The following is a 21,564-nucleotide window of genomic DNA, read 5'->3' as shown; positions in this document are numbered from 1 at the left end:
GAGTATCTGCTATTATCGCTAGCTTCTGCTACTATCCATATATTCCTATAATATCTGCTATCATTATTACCCAGGCCGCTTTACATTCAAGAATGGGATACTGAATAGGTAGCCACTCCCCATAACAACGATAGAGCAAGCACATATAAGTAGGTGTCCAAGACTTTCATATTCTCCCTCTTCCACACCATATTCAGATATATAATACATGATCCACAGCCTGCTATCCTCAAGACATCGTCCTCCGAGGCACGAGTTTGAGCGGAGTTATTACTACAAGATACCTAGTACGTATGGATGCCGCCATCCCAGGGGCATGCTGACCTCTATGTACAAAACGTTTTAGTTTTGCTCCTGATACACCCACCTTGCTGCCGAAAATACTTTACAAAATTCATCAATCAACCAACCATTCCCCCCTCCTTGCTATATACCTATGTATATGTATGTTTTTCTTCTTTCTTTCTTTAAGCACCAATCGTGTGTGCTTTTTAAGTGCTTCTTGATTTATCTTGCGATGGCACAGCAGCCTTCTCTCTGTGCGCTTCTTCACCTTCGTCCACAAACCTCTCTGGGTCTTCGTCTCTTGCGAGATCATCCTCAATCTCCTCAAATTCTGTGACGTGGGAAGTGGCCTCCGTGGATGGCCGCTTCTCTGTGATCTCGCCACCAGTCATCTGCCATTCCATCAATTTGCTAAAGGCGCTATCTTTATCAGCAGCAAGCTTAACGTAGCTGCCAATCTCCGCCACCTTTCCATCCTTGTTTAGCACAATGATGAGATCGGATCTCTTGATCGTAGACAGTCGATGCGCAATGGATATGGTGGTGTTGCGTCCACGGAGCAACACAGCAAGGGCTTCATTTACCAGTGTCTCTGACTCTGCATCCAAAGCTGAAGTGGCCTCGTCGAGAATCAAGATATCAGGGTCCTTGAGCAATGCCCTAGCAATGGCAATGCGTTGCTTTTGGCCACCAGAGAGCTGAGATCCTCGGGCACCGACCTGTGTTTCAAGACCTTCCGGCAGATCGCTGATAAATGTGCAGTTTGCCCTCCTAGCCGCCGAGATAATCTCCGCGCGGCTTGCATGTGGCTTTCCATAAGAGATATTCTCGGCAATGGTTCCTGAGAACAACACGGGCTCTTGAGACACAACACCGATGCGCCGTCTCAGAGACTTGATATTCATAGTCGAGATATCCACATCGTTGATAGTGATAGATCCAGATGTAGGATTGTAGAATCGCAAGAGTAATGACGCAACCGTCGATTTGCCGCCTCCTGATGGACCAACGACGCAGACGTTGCTACCAGATGCAATTTCAAAATCCAAGCCGTTGAAAATGTTCACCGCGGGCCGGGTTGGGTAGGCAAAATGAACGTTGGAAAATCGAATGGTGCCCTGGGCCGACTTGACGGGGGATCCGACTGTCTGGTGAATGCTGGGCTTCCGGTCCTGTAATTCGAACAATCGACTTGCAGCACCAACGCCCTTCATGAGCTCTGAGTAGAAACCCGAGAGACCAAACAGACTGGAACCGGCAAACGCAGTATACATCATGAAAGAAGTCAAATCTCCCAGGGACATGGCACCGGTCCTCACCAAATTTCCTCCGACAACCAACATGGCCAGAATCGTCATGTTACCGGCCCAGCCCGTTGAAGCGAAGAAGGTTGCAGCAATCAGGGACTCCTTTTTGCCAAGAGCAAAGATCTTGCGGACCTGTCTGTTGTATCGCCCAACCTCTTGAACCTCTCCAACAAATGCCTGGCTCGTCTTGATATTTCCAAGCCGCTCCTCCGCAATCTTTGTCAAGGTACCGAGATTTTTCTGTATCGACCTGCTCACATTTCGAATGGCTCGTCCGTAAAAGAAGGCACCAATAGCAATGGGCGGGAACATGAGGCACAAGATACCGGTAAGCTTAGCACTCGTCCAAATCATGATTGCGAATCCGGCGCCGCCACTGAAGATTGCTCGAAGCCCATCACTCAAGTTGGAAGTAATTGACTTGCCAACAATGACGGAATCGGAACCAAGTCGTGATATGAGGTCACCAACTCGATTGGCGTCGAAGAATTCGGCATCTTGAACATAGGTTTTCCTGTAGAGCTGGGATCGCAATCTGGCGACGACTCTCTCTCCGATGATGCGCAGCAGAATGACTCGTCCAAAGCTGGTCATGGCTCCAAGGGTGAGAACGCCACCCAGGGCTACGAAAAACTGGTTCAAGGTGAGGCCAAAGATGTTAACGTCATCGATATTGCCCTTTGTCGAGATATCCAGGATGCGGCCGACGGAAAACGGAATCAACATGGTAACGCCAGAAGAGATCATGAGGAAGAAGAAGGCCAGGCCCAGCCAACGAGCTTCGGGCTTGGCGATCGAGAGCAGCCTCCATATTTCATTTAAGCCAGCCCTCGCTTTGGGCTTGCCTTCCTTCGATAACCTAGCAGAGAGATTGACTTGCGCCGCATTGGCTGCCCGTTCGCTTTTCTGAAACTCCTGGCTGGTCTCACCCTCCTCGGTATCCTTTGCCTGCCTTGTGGGCTCCAGCTTTTGCCGAGTCGCATTTTCGGTATTTGGTTGAATTTCCCGTGCAGCAGAGGAAGTGCTAGAGAATTGGCGAGCTAGTTGCAGTATGCGTCCATGGCCCGGTTGTGACGGACCTCCAATGGCCGAATGCGACAGAGACTGAGATTGAAGTTGAGACAGACGTAGAGACCCAGCAAGCGTGTGGAAGCCAGCAGGGGTGAAGGACGGAAGCGTGCGCAGACCAGAAATCGACGGACGAAGGAAATGCGGCGGCTGCAGAAGAGATTCGGGCTTCGGCAAGTGTTGCGACAGAGCACCTCGACTCGAGGCTGCAGATTCTTGCGAGCTGCTGACTGCTAGCCTGGCAGGCAGCGCTCGTCGCAGCGCCCCGGCATTCATGGTAACCGAGGGGATGCCCAGCGGTTCAGCATCGAATTGCTGGGAGCCGGTCGGAAAGAAAGGCCGTGGTCGGTGCTGAAGGGGGAATCCGACGGAGTTGTAGAGGAGAGAAGGGAAAGGAAGAAGGGAAAAAAGATTTACACTGCTGAACTAGGAGATTCCGTCATAGTCGCGGCATTTACAGCTGAAAGCGCTGAAAGCGCTGAAAGCTGCCCGGGCTGTATGCGCAAGGCGGCAACTCCAAGTGCCCTAGTTGGTGGACATAGCTCGGCCGAAGGTCGGCCTAACGTGGATTTGCTTGAGCTCCGGACTCCGTACGGGCATGTGGCCGAGCTCAAAGGTCCGAGTGCCGATGACTGAAGCACAGCGGCAACGTCTGTCTGACTGGTCTGTCTGACTGGTCTGTGGGAGCAACTGCATACATAGGTAGTAGATCCTTTGGTTACAGTTACTACCTACCTAGGCACAGAAAAGCATGTGACGCTCCGAATTGAACTGAGCCGTAAAGTTAATGCCTTCAGCTACCTACGTACTATTGAAAAGCCCTGCATCATACATTCCATACACAACCCTAATGAAACTCAGTCCCATGCTGAGAATGAAACCCAAAGCATACACTGGAGATAGCCAAACCGCTACTACCTAAAGGCCATAATATGGCTCATTCCATAGCTACAAGGTAGCTTCCTTCCCTCCCCCAAAAAGCGATCCGAAAACTGCTGCCCAGAATCCTCAAGCCAATCAAGCATCACTCACTGCCTTCCTTCAGCATCTCTGCCACCTCGGCGTCTATCTCCCCATCATTTCCGAGATCGGGGAAATCGCCACCATCATCCAATCGTCGCCGTTTATTAGATCCGTTGGTTGATATGGGCAGCGACTGGGTGTAGGTTGAGGGCGCGGTGGATGATGGCTCGGTTGCTGGGACGTCCTCCGAGGGCCTGACGTCCTCATCATACTCGATATCATCTGGTCTAGTATCCTCAAAGTCATCGTCCATAGCCGGCGGTGTTAGAGCCTCCATCTCTGGCCGATCGAGCTCAGTAGGGGGGTTGCCAGATTCTCCCTCTGCATGTGCTCCGTTGCCATCCGCAGGCCCCAGAGCTCTCATGATGGCCACCTCGACCTGCTGCTTCTTCTCTTCAATCTCTCGTTTGCGGCCCGACAGCTCAGAGGCCGCATTCTTTTCATTTTCCAGGGCGGCTCTGTTTGAATCCAGCATCTTCTCCAATCCCGAGATCAAACTCTCTCGGGCCTTGACACACTCAGCTACCGCACTTTCGGCGCTCGCAAGTGTCTTGAGCAACCCATTGAGGCGAGCTGCATAAACTGGCGCTGATGGAGCTGGTACTGTAGGATCGACTTGTTTTTCATACTCTGAGCTTGCGGAAGCAATCGTAGTCTTTAATGGCACGCTTAGCTTTGTCACCGTCTGATGAGCAGACACAAGAGGCGTGAATTCCGAAGGCACAAGGGCAGATGATCCAAATGGTGAACCTCCGAACCCGGGCTTAACGGATCCGCGAGCTTTATCCAATTCTGCTTTCGAAATTAGCACCCACCAACAACTAGAAAGACACTCCAAAGACACATACCATTTAGACGAGCCTCGATAGCTGCCTGAATTGGCGCCTCAAAAATAACCCTGTCTTTCCAGACATCAATGACACGCCGCAGTTTGGCCTGAATCTCAGCTGGTGCTCCTTTATAGGCTACCGCGGCTGCTTCTGCTATAACCGGGGAGAAGGCGATGATAAAGTCCTCCTTATGGCGGATTCTAGACTGTTGCGTAACCTCTTTCCACGAGTATTAGCATTTGTCGTTGCATCAAAAAGTGGTGTATCCTTCTTGAATGTCAGGGATTTGTATCATAATTGTAGAATGCATACCATTTGCAAGGTAAACCAGGCTCAGTCGTTTCGTGCTAGATGAATCTTTAAGCCGCTGCATCCAGAGCGCCACAGTGCGATCTGCGTGCCGCCTAAAACATTTACTCTGTCAGTATCTCTGTTGCATCCGACATAAAGTTGCTCATCTTCAAAAGAGGCTGCATACCTATGAAACATGATCCACTGGGCTGCTGTTGCAATGCTATCATGGCTCTCGTTGAGCGCTGACAGACGCGCCAACACAGAGTCGTCGTTGTACGCCATTATTACGACCAGATGCCTGATGCTTGATTGCAGTCTGCGTATGAGGCTGAAGTAAAGACACGCACGGCGTTCACCACTTTTTTCTACGGGCGACGTGCCTTACTAGAGTAGATTGGCCTTGCGACGCGATTGAAAAGGTCTACAGCAAGCAGTGGATCTTGGCCTTGGAGCTCAAACTGCAAGCTTGCGATCAGCTAGTGGGTGTGCAATTGAGACAGATCGGGCCTGTGGCGGGAGACCAGCAGCTGTCTGCTAAATCAACAGTCCAACACGGAGAAGACAAGTAAAAATAAAAATGGTCGTGGTTAAACACGTATCAGCCAAAAGTATCCGACATCAAAGAAGAAACTTTGTCGAGAGCTGAATGACTGCTTGGGAGATATTGCCTATAGTAGGTCTGTCGAAACACCGGATAAGTGCAACTGCTAGCGTGCCTGTACCGCATTATGCAATATTCTAGCGCAGAGCTGCGTCTCAGGTGGCCTCACCGCCCGGCAGAATACGGCAGCAGTAACCAGGGACAACAGGGAACAGATGGTCACTGCTAGCGACTTCCTTGCGCAAGCTGAGAGCAACACCAACCTTACACACTCCTTTGTCTGGATTTGCCGTTTGCGCTCTGCTGTGGCAACGAACTGCTTTTTTCACGAATCTCGTTTCTTCTACAATAATTCAACATGGCTGACCGATTCCCCTCGCTCGAGGACTTCGATTCCGGAGGTAAGCTCCTGAACGCACCCGGCCACCTTGGACCCAAGTTAACCACTGCTTGCCAGCGCAAACCGATATCAAGGAAGTTTCCGACGAGCCCTCTGCTGAAGACTTTCTCGCCAGAGAAAAGGCACTTCTAGGAGATGATGCGAACCAGTTCACGACAAGTGATGACGCAAACGCATTAGCCGATGTTGGTGGAGATCTCCTGGGAGAGAGCAACGCCGCGCAATCGACCTTTGAGTCCCAATTTCCAGACCTGGCCAATCCAGCTGCTGTGGGTATACGTCGAATGCTCAGGCGAATTCCGAAACGCTAACAAGACTCGTCATCCAGGGCTTAGCGGGTGTGGATGGAAACATCATGACCGGCCCGTCCGTCAGCTACAACTCGGGTTTCCAGTCATATGCTGTCGATGAGGAGGAGCCAGAAGTCATCAAGCAGTGGCGAGAGGCTCGCGACGCGCAGATTGCGAAGAGATCCGAGCAGTTCGCCGCTCAACGAGAGGAGACCATACAAGAAGCTCAACGCAATATCGATGACTTTTATGATAACTACAATTCCAAGAAAGAAAAGGGCATTGCGCAGACACGAAAAGAAGCGGAGGAATTCCTTGCGAACAGGGAGGACACCGTTTCTGGCGGCACCAGCTGGGACCGCATTGCAAAGCTCGTGGATGTCAGCGGAAAGGGGGCCAAGGGCGGAGCCGCCGGATCTGGCAAAGAGCGTTTCCGTGAAATGCTGGTGAGCCTTCGCAAGGACGAGAAGGCTCCTGGCGCAACTGGCTACTAATATCAGGTGGACCGAGGTTACAACCAATATAGTGGCATTTTGGTGCCTGGGCAACGAAGGGCCGGAATTCTGACATGCGGTACATTTGATTTGCATTTTTTTTTCTACCACGAAAGAATCGGAGTGGCACAATGGATTAATGGCTTCGCATAATTGAACAAGGAAAAGAAAAACATGAATAAAGACAAGCTAGACGAACTCGACCAGGAACAAGGTGATCCAAGGCAGCGGACATGTGAGAGACGGACTGACAAATCCTATATTTACTGTCTATAAGACTTTAAACTCATACATTCCTCCAATCCTGCATTTGACGCAAATTGGGGTAACTCAATTGGCTCGTCCCATAGATGCCGGCACTTTACTCCTTGCTGAACCAGGTGTTGTGGCCAGCAACCTTTCGGCTAGCAGCGTACAGGGTAGCTATGACTGTTTAGCTTTGGTTTCGTAGCTTTTATATCGACCAACTCACCTCCGAAACCTCCCCAGAGGGCGACGAGGTAGGGGGCCATGTACCAGTTGCTTCGGGGGTTCTGTCGCTGCGTTAGTATAGCTCGAGCTTCGCGATCGCTAATTCGTGCATACAATCTTCCACAGGCGGGTGTGAGCCTTGTACGCAGCCTGGTAGAAGCGCTGGTGCTCCGTCACCCTGTTCTTGGCGTCGATCATACTATGGCACATCGTCAGTCGAGGTTCTCCAAGCTATGCGCATCGGGAAAACCCTGCGCAATCCGGCTGCAGGCGGACAGCAATTGGGCGCCTTCGCATGCGTCGCTTGAAGAGAGGAGCTTACCCCATTTTGGCGGTTGGAATGAAGATGCGTGTAGGTCTTCGTTTGAAAAGTGCTTCGTGGTGGAGTGATCTTGTAGTCGGGATGTCAGAAGAAGCCTTGGTTAGAGAAATGAGGCCATATTCTAGCTCAAAGTGGGTAGCTAGATGACTCAGCAACCAGCCCATGCCTTAGCATGCGCGCACAAAGTGGAAGTGGGCAAGTGGGATGTGTTGGGGTACGTACCTCTCTAGCAGCTCAGGAACCGCCAATTACATGCGTTGGTGTGAATATCACGGCCTAGTAGGATAAAAAGTGAAGCCTTGCCATCTCCAGACTTGCGGCTGCGGCACAGCGTCTTTGATGGCATCTTGACACCCGACGATACGCCATAGCTGAGCGGCTTGATGTGGTGATATGCCTCAGCAGTCGGCAGCTGGCTGGAGACAATCCCAGGAATGCGAGGAGCCGTGAAATTTACATCCAATCGGCCATCATCGACTCGATTCCTCCCCAGGCTTTCGCATGCGCCGCCCGCGAGGCTACGACGCTATTCCCAGCACTCGTCTGCCCTAGCTCGCCTATCTATTACTCCAAGGAAGGAAAGTATTCTGCATCAGGCTCCTGGAGTCGCTCCTAGAAGCCCTGGTTGGAATCAATGGCGAGCACTCTCTGCTGGGAATCCGAGTTCCTTGCTGCAGCCATCACAATGGAGAGAATACGGGAGTCTAGGGCAGGCGCGGCAGCGACATGATGCATCTTCGGACCTCCTGTCATCGAACGAAGCCCTCGCGGCAAGAATCAATAAGAGTCTTCAAGAGGCAGAGATTGAAATCCAACCATACGATGCCGCCACATGGGAGGCCGTCTGCGATATATTATCTGACAAGCATGGGTCTGACGGGGTCTGGGCGGTTTTTCAAGCTATTTGGTACCGGGAGAAACACGATACCATCGCATTTAGCGATGCCGAGCCTCTGCGTGGTAAGATTTTATTAGCTGCGCTGGGTTCGGATTCACGGCTCTCTGTGCTCTTCACAGCAGCCCAGCAACTGCTGGCACAGAACAGTTTCCAATGGCCCGATTTATACACGACAATTGTTCGATTTTTCCTGGAACGTGGCGAATATGAAGAGGCAATTCGCTGGGATCAGCGGTTGAGCCCCATCTTTCCACCTGGGGCGGATGAATTTGGAGCTTTGCTGGCAACCTTTGTTATTAAGCCCACTCCTGAGATGCAAAGCACCTTGACGACGCTTTATGTATCAAGTGCCAACCGTCAATTATATGACTATATCATACCAGCTCTCTACTCTTCTGGTCAGTCGAAGTTGGCCCGTACCTGGCGCAAAAAACTAGTCGTGTTCAAGGATGTTCCATTGACATCTAATTCTCGGCCGTTTCTACTATTTCTTGCCAGCTACTATCCGCATATACAGCTCACAGAGAGTGAACTAGCTGTTGCCGAGCTCGACCGCCAAAAATTAGCTGCTGAAGCTGACGACGATGAGTCGTTCCCCGAAAACGATAGAAAGAGAATCAACAAAAGGGGCACCCACAGCGACGCTCTCGTTGCAAAGTGGTTTGCGAGTACATGGACATCCGTCGAGTTTGCCATCAACTTTATATATAAGCTCGGAGTTCGCACAATTGGACCTCGCTCTCTACAATCTCTTGCGCTGCGAGACCCAGACGCCAAGGAAGTTGCGGCTCGTATAGACCAGGTCGAGAGGCTGGGGATCAGAATATCCTCTCAGTCATATTGCAAGATTCTTGTTTCATTTGCAAGGAATGGGGCAGACGATTTGCTAATGGATCTACTCCATTGCGATATTCACCCGGATGAATTTGAAGATATGGAAACTCGACACTCCCTTATGGCTGAGGCTGCGAGGACCGGGGATTGGAAGATGGAGCGACTCCTCCAGGGTATCGAATGGGCAATCGAGACTGGACCAACATCTCGACGTCTCAATTCACTGCTCAGGAGCGAGCTTTCCAAGCGGAGTTTGGGCAAAGCGAAGGAGGTCCTTGATCGTATGGAAGCGCTGAAAATCAGCATGGCCCAAGCCAGTGCAACTGGACTCCTTAAGCGTGTTTTCTGGAAGCTCGACTCTCATCCTCCCCGATCGCAAAGACCTCTACACAGAGACCACGGATTCAATGATTCCGATGATCCTATTTTGGACCGAGCCCTCAACGTCATCCGACGCATTTCTTGCCATGACGTCGCCATTCCTACAAGATATTGGAAAACTCTCCTCTACAAACTGGGACGCTCGAGGCGTCTTGACGAGCTCGACCAGCTAAGCTTGGAAATCATGCAATTCTACACTCCTCCTTACGGAGGGCTGGTTCCGGTGCATCGGGAAGACTTGCCGAAGCACTTCAACACCGAGGAAAAGGAGTATATAGCTGCCGACTTGCCATTCGTCCACCATCACCACCCCATTCGGCTGATATTCGACCCCTCGCTACAGCGCTCTATCGTGAGATGGGGATTCGACCAGACGCTGGCAACTAAACCCCGGCAACCAACCTCTCACACACATCTACAGACTGCAAACTTTTCGCAATTTGATGTCGCCCGCGGAGTTCGCTTATTGGCTACACTACGAGATCAGGGGGCTTTGATTGACACGCAGGTTGTGCGCTCGAGTGTCATCTCTCGTATCGCTACCGGAATGGTCCCCGGACGACCTAGGCATCGAGCGAGAGACAGCGTTGAATTCTCTATGGAGAGTCTGATGGGTCTGGTTGAGAAGGCGTGGGGTTCAGAAATGTTCCCTGATATGCCGAGAGTGAAGCAAGAAGTCGAATCTCGGAAATCAAAGCTATGGAACCAATATCCGAGGTTAATCGACAAGACATTCGATAAAAACGGCACATGAGGGGGGAAGGGCGATGGAGCAAATAACACTTGGATAGAATCTATTTTGGGGCACACGCAGGAGATGCCCTTTGTACAATATCTACAGAAACTTGTAAATAAATAAAATCTAATCAAAAACCAGTAACTCCAGGTGCATCATTGATTTTCCTGGGCAGCATTACTTCACTCCCATGTTGATACATATGATCATACGTCATGAAGCAATATGACCATCAACCGCTTGTCAAAACGCCGCGCTGAGCCGCAGTTGTCAGAACAGAAGAGAGATGGAGCCCGGCCTCTGCCCTGACTGCAGCATCGTCTGTCCATACAACGCCGATTACCCTTCCATCTCTCTCCGCAATCTTTTTCTTCTTCCTCTTCTCAACCTAACCTAACCCCAACTATTTACTCCCTATTCTTCTTTGGTTTGACCATGAGCAGAATGAATAGACCAGCAACCAATAGTAACAGCAGGAGGATAATCTTCCTCTTGATGCTCCGTTTCTGATAGCCCGAAGCTATAACCAGCTCCTTATCGGCAGCCTTGACCTCTGTATTCATGCGCTCAACGTTGTAGTCGATTCGGTCCAACATGGTCCCCTGATCAATGATCATTGTCTGGAGGTCACGGAAAAGATCCGACAGCTCGATGATGCCCTGTGCAATTTCCTCGATTTCCCGCTCCCGCTGGGCAATGGCAGCGTCGTTTGAGTGCAGCGTCTTCTGCTGCATCGCGACCTGCAGCGTGGATTGCGAAAAGGAGCGGTCGGCGTCGGATTCCTGCAGTGACGGGTCCATGTAGGAAGAGCCGGGCATTGGCGACGTCGGGCGATCGATGGGGCTGACGGCGCCGAGGCCACCCATTCCGCGAAGTTCTGCAAAGTACACACGAGGTTAGCATTGTGTTGGGACGAGGAGATGGCATTGAGACGGACTCTTGAGGTATGCGCTCTGCTTCTTTCGAAAGTTTGCGCTTGCTTCCTGGACCCTTGTGGCTAGGGATATCTGTATGTTTTTCGCCATGGTCTCCTCCGCTCTGGTGATGGTGCCTGATTGCGTCGACTCGCGGACCATGTGCTCGACCTTTTGGATTCGCTGGTGGCACTGGTGGAAGCCCTTTGTGATCTCTTGTGTGAGCCTCTCGATCTGGACCTCTTCTTTCCTCTTGGCTTCGTCATCGTCGAACCCAGGAAGAACGTGTGTCTGGTGCAGCTTGTCCAGACGCTGACTTTTCGTGGCAATCTCAGCGAGTATCTCCGTAATCTCGTCCGAAACGTCGGTCCATCGTGGAGGCAAAAGGTCCATCTCAATTACAGCGTCGCCATCATCTTCGAATGCGCCGCTCGACAGCAGCCCGCGCCGATCCTCGGGCGCAAAGCTGCTGGTGGAGTATGCATCCGAGAAGCCTCCAGAGGCATATTTGGATCGCTGGTTGGGATGATGGGCGTACGACTGGCGGTAGGAGATGTAGCTACGGGGTTTCCGGGTCAGACACACAGATATGACAGAACAGACGTACTCCAATAAACGGATAGGTGTTCGCATGGAGCTGCAGGGCACACGTACAGATTTGTGCGGTCGCGCCACATGGCGGACGCTGGGGGGCGTCTGGAGGCCTGTCAGGACGGGAATGGATCAAGGATGAATCGAGGGCCTTGGATGCGGACGCAAGATTCCGGGATTCAGGTGATGACGGGCATTATCGAGTGCTGAGTATCGACATGCACCACTGGCGAAGCTGGTTGCATTACGACACTGCACTAAACCGGGAGCAAGGCCTCTGGCGGTTTGCGCACTGGGCACTAGCCGGAAGCGAGCAGATGTAAGTGCAGGTTTCAGAGCTCCCGCCAATGAAGCTGCAGCCTCACACGGTGTTTACACGTGTCATGATACGCCGCCCAGCACTCGTACCTCCTGCTAGCACTCAGGCATGCAACTGTAGATACGTAGATAGTAGCCTCCTCAGAGCTGCTAGGCGATACTGTGTGCCTGTGATCATGGCATCATGACCTTCAGCTCCCGCCAGAACGGCGCCCGATGGTCGGTACAGTGCGAATCTTGCCGAGCCGCCTCTTGGGCCTCCGAGACAGCCCCCCATGTGCTGCCAGTCCTACTGGCGCTGGTCCTACAGGGCACCACAGGATAGGCCAGCCCAGTCCTAGCCGCAGGATTAGTACTGTATGCTGATTCTGCCTTACGGGGTCCCCTGACATTTATATCGGTCTTTCTCTCCCCACGTCAACGACACGACCACAAGCAAAAAGCTCCCACTTTCGCCTAGGCGCATCCAACGTTGTCGTTATAAGTCGAGTCTCTGGACCTCTCCGAGTCTCGGATTCTTCACTCCCTCTTCACTCTTTCTTTGCTCTCCATAACCCCTATTCACAATGGTAAGTGGCGCGCAGATGCCCTCGGCCGACTGTCTCAGGCGCAACCCCGCGACCGTTGAGGGGCTACCCCCAAATTCTCAGGAGCTTTTGTGTGACTAACCCGCGAGCCCGCAACAGGCTGATTCTCTTACCGAAGAGCAGGTCTCTGAGTTCAAGGAGGCCTTCTCTCTCTTTGTGAGTCTCTTTGCTCATTTCTTGTGGCAATTCCGGCTGTTTGAGTGCTAACCCAGCGGCTACAGGACAAGGACGGTGATGGTACGTAGCAGCGGGTGACGCGACACCACCCTCCCCCCCTTTTGCGAACAGGCACCAGAGCACCGAATAATCTGCTGCCGACCGATATTTCCCTTGCCAGCCCGTTTCATGATATGTGAGCAAAGAAAAAAAAACTGACAGGCTTGACCCCGCAGGCCAGATCACCACCAAGGAGCTGGGCACCGTGATGCGCTCTCTGGGCCAGAACCCCTCCGAGTCAGAGCTGCAGGACATGATCAACGAGGTCGATGCCGACAACAACGGATCTATCGATTTCCCTGGTATGTCAAATAGTCGAAATGTTTGGTCGTTACCCATGTGGGCTAATATGGAGCGGTGTAGAATTCCTGACCATGATGGCACGAAAGATGAAGGACACTGATTCCGAGGAGGAGATCCGAGAGGCATTCAAGGTTTGTTCATGACACTCGTGTCTACTTTATTTTACCCTGTATGCTAACGTATGCGCCCAGGTCTTTGACCGCGACAACAACGGCTTCATCTCAGCCGCCGAGCTGCGCCATGTCATGACATCCATCGGCGAGAAGCTCACCGACGATGAGGTCGATGAGATGATTCGTGAGGCCGATCAGGACGGTGATGGCCGAATTGATTGTGAGTTTATGACGGAAAAAGATATATTTGATTGGATATCAGCTAACGTATCCGCGCAGACAATGAGTTTGTCCAGCTTATGATGCAAAAATAAGGGATTGTGTCTGGAGTTATTTGCGACTAAGCCAACTGTTCAGCCATATTAGAGGCCATGAATATGGTTAATCCTTGCGGCGAGATCAAGGCGTTAGCACGCTCACAACCTGTTGCTTGAGAAAATCAATTAGTCGACTTTGTTCCTTTTATTGCTGTCATGTCTACGGGCGATTCTCGAAGTTGCTGGGATGTTGAGAGTCGTGATGTTCAGTTCTGGTAGCTGTCCAGGTAGATATAGGTACCCTGGACCTTTTTATGCATACTGTCAAATTCCCAATAGCTCGCCGCGAAGAGTTGGTTCTTGCAGTGCAGTGATTTGATAAGCCGCAAGAGCTGTTTCAGTAGGAGGTTATGTCTAGCACTTGGATCATATGAGTAGAATCACGTTCTATGTTGGGTTCGACCAGCTACAGCAAATGACATTTAACCATGGAGGTACGAGTCACGCCAATTACAGAAACTGTAAATCACGCCGGATAAATGCCTTAGTAGATTTAGTAGATAACAAATAAGGATCCCAGTAAACGAGAACTACAGCATAACAAGCAAATACAATCTGTAGACCCGACTTGGAAGGTTTTGACAACAACTGGGTATAAGACCAGATACGTTGTTGTATACAGCGGTTGAAGCATTCTTTGACAGTGTTTGCAGTTAGAACATATGAGCGTTTAATGATGTCAGCCGATGAAACTACTTTGGTCATGAGATGAGGCAGAAGAGGGGATAACAGAGATGGCTGCTGGCTTTGCACCGGATTTGTGTGGAAGTATACAAATAAGTTCTGCCGTGTAACCATAGCACTTTGCATGCTGGTCTCATTTACTTCGTTCTTATCGCTGACTGGTTGTTTATTTGCATAACAAGATAAATGATAGTAATAATACATAGGGAGCCATATCATTTCAGTTTTCTACATATCGTTCAGCTATGACTGCCTAGACCAAAATATCGTCTAATTCTGTGTCAAGTTGCAGCAGCCTCAAGGATAGGTCATTTCGCACCTATAAACCGGCATGCCCCGATAAGTGAATTGCTGGTGCCAAGCTCGGACAGGTCATGTACCTTGAAACACGGGGTACCTCGCGCCAAGTGTAGTGTCGCCCAAGCCAAGGTACTGGCGAATCCAGGGTACCGGAGCCTTGCCGGGCCATTGCTTTTTCCGCTCGTTGCCTTGGCCATGATGCAGCGTGGCCTGCCCCACGTAGTGCAGCTGGATCCAGGCACTTGCAAGTGGTCCAGGATAGGGAGCGGTGCTTGGTGGCATTGCGATTGATTCCACGTTCCGCCTACAAGTAAGCTCTCCAGCTCATCGTCGACGCTCGCCGTCTTTTCGCCAGACGTCAGCGCTAACCGGCTCTCTGATCTGTGAAGCCTCTCCCTAGTTTGTATATGGGAGCCTGCGAATTGCTGCACTGCTGGCACCACCGCTCATCCACCGCCTGCGGATCCTTTGATAATAGTGTGTGAGACGACCTAGTCGCCGGGTCGTGCTCTGTCCTCAAGATGAGTTCCTGTACGCAGCTCTCACTATCTGGTGCTTGCCTTGTGTGGTTCTGATGGCTGACGTCTGGTGTCAACAGTAAAACAATTCATCCGCAACGTGCGTGCGGCCAAGACGATTGCAGACGAGCGAGCCGTCATCCAGAAAGAGAGCGCCGCGATCAGAGCCAGCTTCCGCGAGGAGGGCCACGACCATAGCATACGGTGGGTTTCTGATTGATGTCGACGTTTTGCGCATCCGGACAGTGAACAAGAATGCTCATGAGCAACTGGGACAGGCGTAACAATGTCGCGAAACTGCTCTACCTCTTTACCCTCGGCGAGCGAACCCACTTCGGCCAGGTCGAATGCCTGAAGCTCCTGGCGTCCCCGCGGTTTGCGGACAAGCGCCTCGGCCATCTTGCCACGAGTTTACTGCTCGACGAAAAGCAGGAGGTCCTGACACTGGTGACCAACTCGTTGAAGAAGTAAATCATCCCCTATAAGATCCATAGCAGCAGCAGCACACAGGCTCTAACCACGTGTCTAGCGATTTGAGCCACTCGAACCAATATGTTGTCGGACTCGCCCTCTGCACCCTCGGAAACATTGCGTCTGATGAAATGTCGAGAGATCTGTTCCCCGAGATTGAGAATTTGATTTCAACCGCGAATCCATACATCAGGAGGAAGGCTGCCCTCTGCGCCATGCGGATATGTCGCAAGGTTCCAGATCTCCAGGAGCATTTCATCGAAAAGGCTACCGCGCTTCTCTCCGATAGAAACCACGGTGTTCTTCTTTGTGGACTGACTCTGGTTACGAGTCTATGCGAGGCGGACGAGGAAGAAGGAGGCGAGGAGGGCATGGTTGAGAAGTTCAGGGCATTTGTACCCGGGCTGGTCAAGACGTTGAAGGGTCTTTCGACGTCAGGATACGCCCCAGAGCACGATGTCACGGGCATAACCGACCCCTTCCTGCAGGTCAAGCTGCTGCGGTTGCTGAGAGTGCTGGCCGTCGGCGACGCCCATACGAGCGAGCAGATCAACGATATTTTGGCACAAGTCGCGACCAACACCGACTCATCCAAGAACGTTGGAAACTCGATTCTTTACGAGGCCGTTCTCACCATTCTGGACATCGAAGCCGACTCAGGTCTGAGAGTTCTTGGTGTGAATATCCTGGGCAAATTCCTTACCAACCGTGACAACAACGTCCGCTACGTCGCGCTCAATACCCTTATCAAGGTGGTTGCCATTGAGCCTAATGCGGTTCAGAGGCACCGAAACACCATCTTGGAATGTCTTCGGGATCCCGATATCAGCATAAGGAGGAGGGCTCTCGACCTGAGCTTCACCCTCATCAACGAATCCAACGTCCGGGTGCTCATCAGGGAGCTGTTGGCCTTTTTGGAGGTTGCAGACAACGAGTTCAAACCGACCATGACTAGCCAGATTGGAATTGCAGCCGATAAATATGCCCCGAACAAGCGATGGCACTTTGACACCATGCTGCGAGTCTTGTCACTGGCCGGCAACTACGTCAAGGAACAGATTCTCTCGTCGTTCATCCGACTCATTGCCACCACCCAGGAGCTCCAGACGTACGCTGTGCAGAAGCTGTATACCAACCTTAAGAAAGACATTACTCAAGAAAGTTTGACGCAGGCTGGAGCATGGTGCATTGGTGAGTATGGCGATGCACTGCTCAAGGGCGGGCAGTATGAAGAGGAGGAACTTGTCCAGGAGGTCAAGGAAAGTGAGGTTGTCGACCTGTTTTCCCTCATCCTCAACAGCAGCTACGCCACGCAGGTGACTACAGAGTACATCGTCACAGCTCTCATGAAGCTTAGCACACGATTCTCCGATGCTGCTCAGGTGGAAAAGGTACGGCGCATCCTGCAAACGCACCAGACCAGCTTGGACGTGGAGGTTCAGCAGCGAGCTGTTGAATACGGCAACCTGTTTTCGTTTGACCAGGTCCGCCGGGGTGTGCTTGAGAAGATGCCACCTCCGCAGATCAAGGAGGAGTCTAGAGTGCTCGGTCGGGCCCCTTCAAAGAAGGCCAAGAACGCCAACAGAAAATCCAAAATCCTCAAGCCTACCGAGCAGGATCTTTTGGATATCATGGATTCGCCGGCCGCCATTGCTGCGCCAACAAATGGATCCCAGGCGACAAACTCAGATCTCCTTGCCGACATTCTTGGCGGATCATCATCGCCCACTTCTGGCTCCCCTGCGCCTCAGCAGTCCAACATTTCCTCCATCATGGACCTCTTTGGCCCAGGGCCAGCCGCCCAGAGCCCGCCTGCATCCGCTCCTGCTTCGGCCGGCCTGGACATCCTGTCTGCCGCGGCATCCTCACCACCACCCCAGCAGCCGCAGTCACCAGCGCCCCAAGGCCAAACATGGCTTCCGTGCTACAATGCCAATGACCTCAACGTGACCATGCAGGTTCAGCGCAACGCGGCGGGACTCATCCAAGCCGTGGCTCGATTCCAGAACACCTCTGGGTCGGTGTCCCTATCCGGTGCCGGATTACAGGCAGCTGTTCCGAAGACTCAGAAGCTGCAGCTCCTACCCATCTCATCCGAGGAGATTGGACCTGGATCCGATACTACTCAGGTAATGAGAGTATCTGGTTGTAAGGGGGTAAGTACTTTTCCGCAATCCTTCCAAGTTATACTGTCCTTGAATGTCCACGTACTGACAGATGTTAATCACAGCCACTACGATTGCGACTACGTATCGCATTCAACCACCCCCAGGCAGGAGCAGTAGTGGACCAGGTGAATTGGTCGGAGCAGTCGTAAACAGATGGATTCTTTGCAGCGAGCGGCTACGTTACTGGAGGCTATTGAGGCTTAATATGGAACATAAATATGGAGGTATTTGGTGAAGGGGTTGTAGATATCAAAAATCACAGGGAGTATAAATGTAGGGCGATCTGAGGTTGAGATAGGCATAATTACGTAGGAGGCATCAATGAGAGTTGGTTTACTCTGTATGTGTAGTTTCAGGCCGAGGATGTTGATTTTGTAGTATACACAATACCATATTGCAATATAATTCTACAATGTAGTACATCAATTATACAGTCCTCCGTCCACTCCTCAATCCATTCGCCGTCCGCAACGCACACTCCGACATTTTATAAGAGATGAGTGCACTAGAAGCAGGTATACACAGAATAATAGCTTGTGTTAGATATGCCTAAATCGTGCGGTTTCACAACAGTCTCAAGGCAATAGTGACACTTTCAGTGCAAGGCAGTGAGATTTCTACTACTTCAAATATGCTTTCCAAAGGTACATGTTGTCCATATCCAGCTGAGCAGCCCCCTCTGACAAAACCATTTCCTGAAGTTTATGCCTGCCGTTTCCCCCGGTCTGCCAATATGATATTGGCTCAAGTATTCAATCTCCTGATTGGTGTTTTGCAAGGTTTGACGAATGTAGCCACCATCATGCATAGGCCATTGGAAGAGCCATGCACTCTTACAAGCAAATACCAAGGCAGTCAGCACCGCCTTTTGTCGGATCGCAGCCATCATTTGGAGTGTCATAGCACGTGAAGAACGCTGGACACCGTTTCCCGGTAATCCCTCCACAGGATGGGGCATTGTTAGGTACGCAGATACCAGGTCTTCCGCATTTCAATCCACAGTTGTCTGGTGTTCGAAGGTCATCTTTACAAGTCCAGGACGCAGGGCATTTATGTGGATTCGGACCACGTCCTCCACAGGCGAGATAAGGGTATTTAAATGGTGTAATTGCGAGGCCAAGACTTGCAAGGCTAAGGATCATGATGGAGAGGTAGTTGGCAAGCATTGTAGATGCGTTATATGTAAAGGTAGTGTTATTGGATTTGTATGGTATGGTTGAACTTTGAAAGGGCCTGGCAATCTGGTTCCGTAGTTAGATCCATCATCCTTTTTATACCCAGAGCAGTCCTAGACGGTTCAGTTCAGCAGAGCAGTGAAAGTGTTTTAACACGTCATATATCATATGGATATGTCAGACTTTCATTCTCTTGAGTTTGCCAAGCAAAGCAAGGAAGCAAATCTGCAAAGGTGACAGCCTGAGTGAAGTGTAGCCCCCTGCTTTGCTTCTTTAAGGGGATAAAATGCCAACGCTATACAAAGTTAATATTGAACTCGGCTGGCAATTGGCCCGTCTTACCTAGTGCTACTGCCTTGCAAGGTAGCTAAATCTCGGGCTGTTTTAGAGTATGTTTTCCATCTGTCATATGCGTATTATAGAGGTTAAATTTAGTATCAAGATGAGAGGTTCAATGCTGTAACAGCTGGTTCAATAAAAGACTAATATATGCATATTATAACGTTATTTTGTGGCGTTAGTACTTACTGAAAAAGATATGTATACTTTCTCGATGCTACTTACCTAGTAATTATAATACCTGTAAATTACTAATAATGCCCTGGCTAAATCCCGTGTCATTAATACATGAAAAAGAGCGTTTCCTTAGCTTCAAAATGATATCAAATTCTCTATATGAGAAAGCCTGCTGTAGGCACAAAAGGGCTCCCGGAGGATAATAACTAGATTCCAATTAGAAGGTCCGCATGGCTGTGATCAATCTAGCTGACCTCGAACGGCCTGGTTGACCTTGATCAAACTAACTAGGTGACCTCATTCTATTAAGGAAACCTTAATCGATCCGGCTGACCTTGAATAACCCGGCTGACCTTGATCAAACTAGTTGACCACGGTCGGTGCAGTAGCTTTGCTTGCCCTTATGAATGCCTTTAGCGGGTATCAGACTTGCATTAGAGTAAACTGTCTTGGATTCTTAGCCAAGCTTGCCAAGGTATTACTGCCATCTACACCGTCGATTGCTATGTAGTACCCCAAGTATCCCCAGCAATTTCTATAGACGTATTTATTAATTTATTTACTTATTTATTTCATAAGAAAAAGAAGCGCACCGGGAGCTCCATTTGCACAGAATAGTTACATAGTATCTACTGCCTCGTATATCATCTTGATGATAAGACTTCGGGTTAGCTCCGGAGATGGCGTCACCAGAGCCGTCGATCTGCCTCTTTAGGAAATAGAGATACGAGCTGTGCGACTTCAAGTCTGCATCTCAACGGGGACGAAACGAAACCCCTGCATCCAAAAACCAAGCAAATTTGATGCTCAGGCGAATCTCGTCAAGCCGGTGTCCTGCGCAATTGGTTTCCGGCCCGCTGCGGTGTAACAGATCGGCGTTTGCTTCGTCATTTGGTGGGACGGCGGTTTGGAGGATGGCGGCAAAGGGAAGGGAGGGGCATCTTGAGAGGACGGCGGGTGAGCCGAGAGATGCGGTAAAGAAAGATCCCTTTGCATCGTTTTTGGTTTGTTTGTTTGTTTGAATTGAATTGAATTGGGGGAGTTTCATTATGAGAGATTGGCATGATTGTTTGGATGGTCGATTATGTGCTCATTGTTGATGTCGTTAGGATCTTCATGAGGTGCGGCTGGGTCGGATTGACCAGGTCAATGAGAGGGTGAGGCTGTTTCGTCTGGATCTTGTATCAGGCCCGGCCAAAGTAAGTCAGCTCATCTTCTCTATTTCTTCTATCTATGCATTAAACAAAATAATTAAAATAAATTTAGTTCCTGCCCGGCCAATGGCTCGACACATACATCCCCGGCGTCGCCAAAGCAGGCGGCTTCACCATCACTTCCGCCCCCTCAGCCGCCCTCGCAAATCCCGAGCCATATCTCGAGCTGGCGGTGCAAGAGTCGCCCGACAACGAGCCCGCGGCGTGGCTCTGGCGTCCCGTGGATGAGATCCTGGGCGAGACGCTGCGCGTTCGTGTCGGCGGCAAGTTTGTCTTTCCGCCGGGAGATGGTGTGCCGAACAAGGTGGTTTTTGTTGCTGGTGGCGTGGGCGTGAATCCTCTGATTAGCATGTTGAGTTATATAGCGGAGGGCCATGGACGGGGCGTTGGTGATGTGAGGTTCCTTTATGCAAGCAAGCTTCCAAGAAACGGGAAACTCTTGGATATCGTCTTCCTTGATAGGATCACGGGATTGTTTGGGGAGGGGAAAGTAAAGGGCGAGGTGAAGCTATACGTTACAGCGGCTGGAGACGCGGTCTCTCAGGGGACGACGAGTATCAACGGGGCTCAGGTACAGGTGCAGCCTCGGCGTCTTACGCTGGCAGATGTGGAGGCGGCAATTGGAGAGCATCGTCAAGATCAAGGGACGGTGGTGTACGTCTGTGGGCCGCCGACGATGACGGATGAGCTTGTTGAGAAGCTTGGGCCTGTCATGGATCCCCGGCGCGTTTTGACCGAGAGATGGTGGTGAAGCCTTTTTACATGTTATATATAAGATGCCTCATCATATGTAGAGTTGGATTTGTGATGGTGATATTTATAGTGTATCCATATATGTGTGCGCGACCCCAACGCTCATGGTATCATCAAACTGGCCGTCCCAATAACTTGATTTTCGCTGGTCATCATTCCTTTCCTCCTCACA

The 21,564-nt window shown here is 50.9% G+C and overlaps 10 protein-coding genes across 10 annotated transcripts; 5 read left to right on the top strand and 5 right to left on the bottom strand.

Moving 5' to 3' along the window:
- Window positions 1-151: 151 nt before the first annotated feature.
- TRIVIDRAFT_175548 (uncharacterized protein) lies at window positions 152-2,821 on the bottom strand (the record flags this gene model as incomplete). The annotated part of the gene is made up of 1 exon (XM_014093885.1): window positions 152-2,821. The coding sequence occupies one exon, from the start codon at window positions 2,337-2,339 to the stop codon at window positions 492-494; it is 1,848 nt and encodes a 615-aa protein (XP_013949360.1).
- An 863-nt stretch (window positions 2,822-3,684) lies between these two features.
- On the bottom strand, window positions 3,685-5,386 carry TRIVIDRAFT_78277 (uncharacterized protein; the record flags this gene model as incomplete). Its single annotated transcript, XM_014093884.1, has 4 exons — window positions 3,685-4,478; window positions 4,532-4,732; window positions 4,826-4,917; window positions 4,992-5,386. The coding sequence occupies 4 exons, from the start codon at window positions 5,087-5,089 to the stop codon at window positions 3,685-3,687; spliced, it is 1,185 nt and encodes a 394-aa protein (XP_013949359.1).
- A 240-nt stretch (window positions 5,387-5,626) lies between these two features.
- TRIVIDRAFT_78275 (uncharacterized protein) lies at window positions 5,627-6,869 on the top strand (the record flags this gene model as incomplete). The annotated part of the gene is made up of 3 exons (XM_014093883.1): window positions 5,627-5,809; window positions 5,866-6,077; window positions 6,137-6,869. 3 exons carry the CDS (start codon window positions 5,767-5,769, stop codon window positions 6,590-6,592), a joined length of 711 nt encoding a protein of 236 aa, XP_013949358.1.
- Window positions 6,830-7,442, bottom strand: TRIVIDRAFT_175538 (uncharacterized protein; the record flags this gene model as incomplete). Its single annotated transcript, XM_014093882.1, has 4 exons — window positions 6,830-7,015; window positions 7,065-7,125; window positions 7,178-7,262; window positions 7,386-7,442. The coding sequence occupies 4 exons, from the start codon at window positions 7,388-7,390 to the stop codon at window positions 6,954-6,956; spliced, it is 213 nt and encodes a 70-aa protein (XP_013949357.1).
- Window positions 7,443-7,819: 377 nt separating this feature from the next.
- TRIVIDRAFT_51447 (uncharacterized protein) lies at window positions 7,820-10,252 on the top strand (the record flags this gene model as incomplete). Its single annotated transcript, XM_014093881.1, has 1 exon — window positions 7,820-10,252. One exon carries the CDS (start codon window positions 7,820-7,822, stop codon window positions 10,250-10,252), a length of 2,433 nt encoding a protein of 810 aa, XP_013949356.1.
- A 389-nt stretch (window positions 10,253-10,641) lies between these two features.
- On the bottom strand, window positions 10,642-11,943 carry TRIVIDRAFT_78268 (uncharacterized protein; the record flags this gene model as incomplete). The annotated part of the gene is made up of 3 exons (XM_014093880.1): window positions 10,642-11,111; window positions 11,172-11,707; window positions 11,803-11,943. The coding sequence occupies 3 exons, from the start codon at window positions 11,823-11,825 to the stop codon at window positions 10,642-10,644; spliced, it is 1,029 nt and encodes a 342-aa protein (XP_013949355.1).
- Window positions 11,944-12,491: 548 nt separating this feature from the next.
- On the top strand, window positions 12,492-13,904 carry TRIVIDRAFT_111915 (regulatory protein calmodulin; the record flags this gene model as incomplete). The annotated part of the gene is made up of 7 exons (XM_014093930.1): window positions 12,492-12,626; window positions 12,744-12,800; window positions 12,866-12,881; window positions 13,037-13,162; window positions 13,224-13,294; window positions 13,355-13,496; window positions 13,556-13,904. The coding sequence occupies 7 exons, from the start codon at window positions 12,624-12,626 to the stop codon at window positions 13,588-13,590; spliced, it is 450 nt and encodes a 149-aa protein (XP_013949405.1).
- Window positions 13,905-15,098: 1,194 nt separating this feature from the next.
- Window positions 15,099-18,143, top strand: TRIVIDRAFT_81420 (uncharacterized protein; the record flags this gene model as incomplete). The annotated part of the gene is made up of 5 exons (XM_014093879.1): window positions 15,099-15,108; window positions 15,176-15,299; window positions 15,374-15,562; window positions 15,625-17,722; window positions 17,797-18,143. The coding sequence occupies 5 exons, from the start codon at window positions 15,099-15,101 to the stop codon at window positions 17,881-17,883; spliced, it is 2,508 nt and encodes an 835-aa protein (XP_013949354.1).
- Window positions 18,144-18,567: 424 nt separating this feature from the next.
- TRIVIDRAFT_51487 (uncharacterized protein) lies at window positions 18,568-18,876 on the bottom strand (the record flags this gene model as incomplete). Its single annotated transcript, XM_014093878.1, has 1 exon — window positions 18,568-18,876. One exon carries the CDS (start codon window positions 18,874-18,876, stop codon window positions 18,568-18,570), a length of 309 nt encoding a protein of 102 aa, XP_013949353.1.
- Window positions 18,877-20,339: 1,463 nt separating this feature from the next.
- TRIVIDRAFT_51388 (uncharacterized protein) lies at window positions 20,340-21,390 on the top strand (the record flags this gene model as incomplete). The annotated part of the gene is made up of 3 exons (XM_014093877.1): window positions 20,340-20,399; window positions 20,535-20,624; window positions 20,692-21,390. 3 exons carry the CDS (start codon window positions 20,340-20,342, stop codon window positions 21,388-21,390), a joined length of 849 nt encoding a protein of 282 aa, XP_013949352.1.
- Window positions 21,391-21,564: the final 174 nt, after the last annotated feature.

This window comes from Trichoderma virens, assembly GCF_000170995.1.
Source record: "Trichoderma virens Gv29-8 chromosome Unknown TRIVIscaffold_93, whole genome shotgun sequence".
Classification (NCBI taxonomy): domain Eukaryota; kingdom Fungi; phylum Ascomycota; class Sordariomycetes; order Hypocreales; family Hypocreaceae; genus Trichoderma; species Trichoderma virens.
This window is presented reverse-complemented; position numbering and strand designations above follow the sequence as displayed.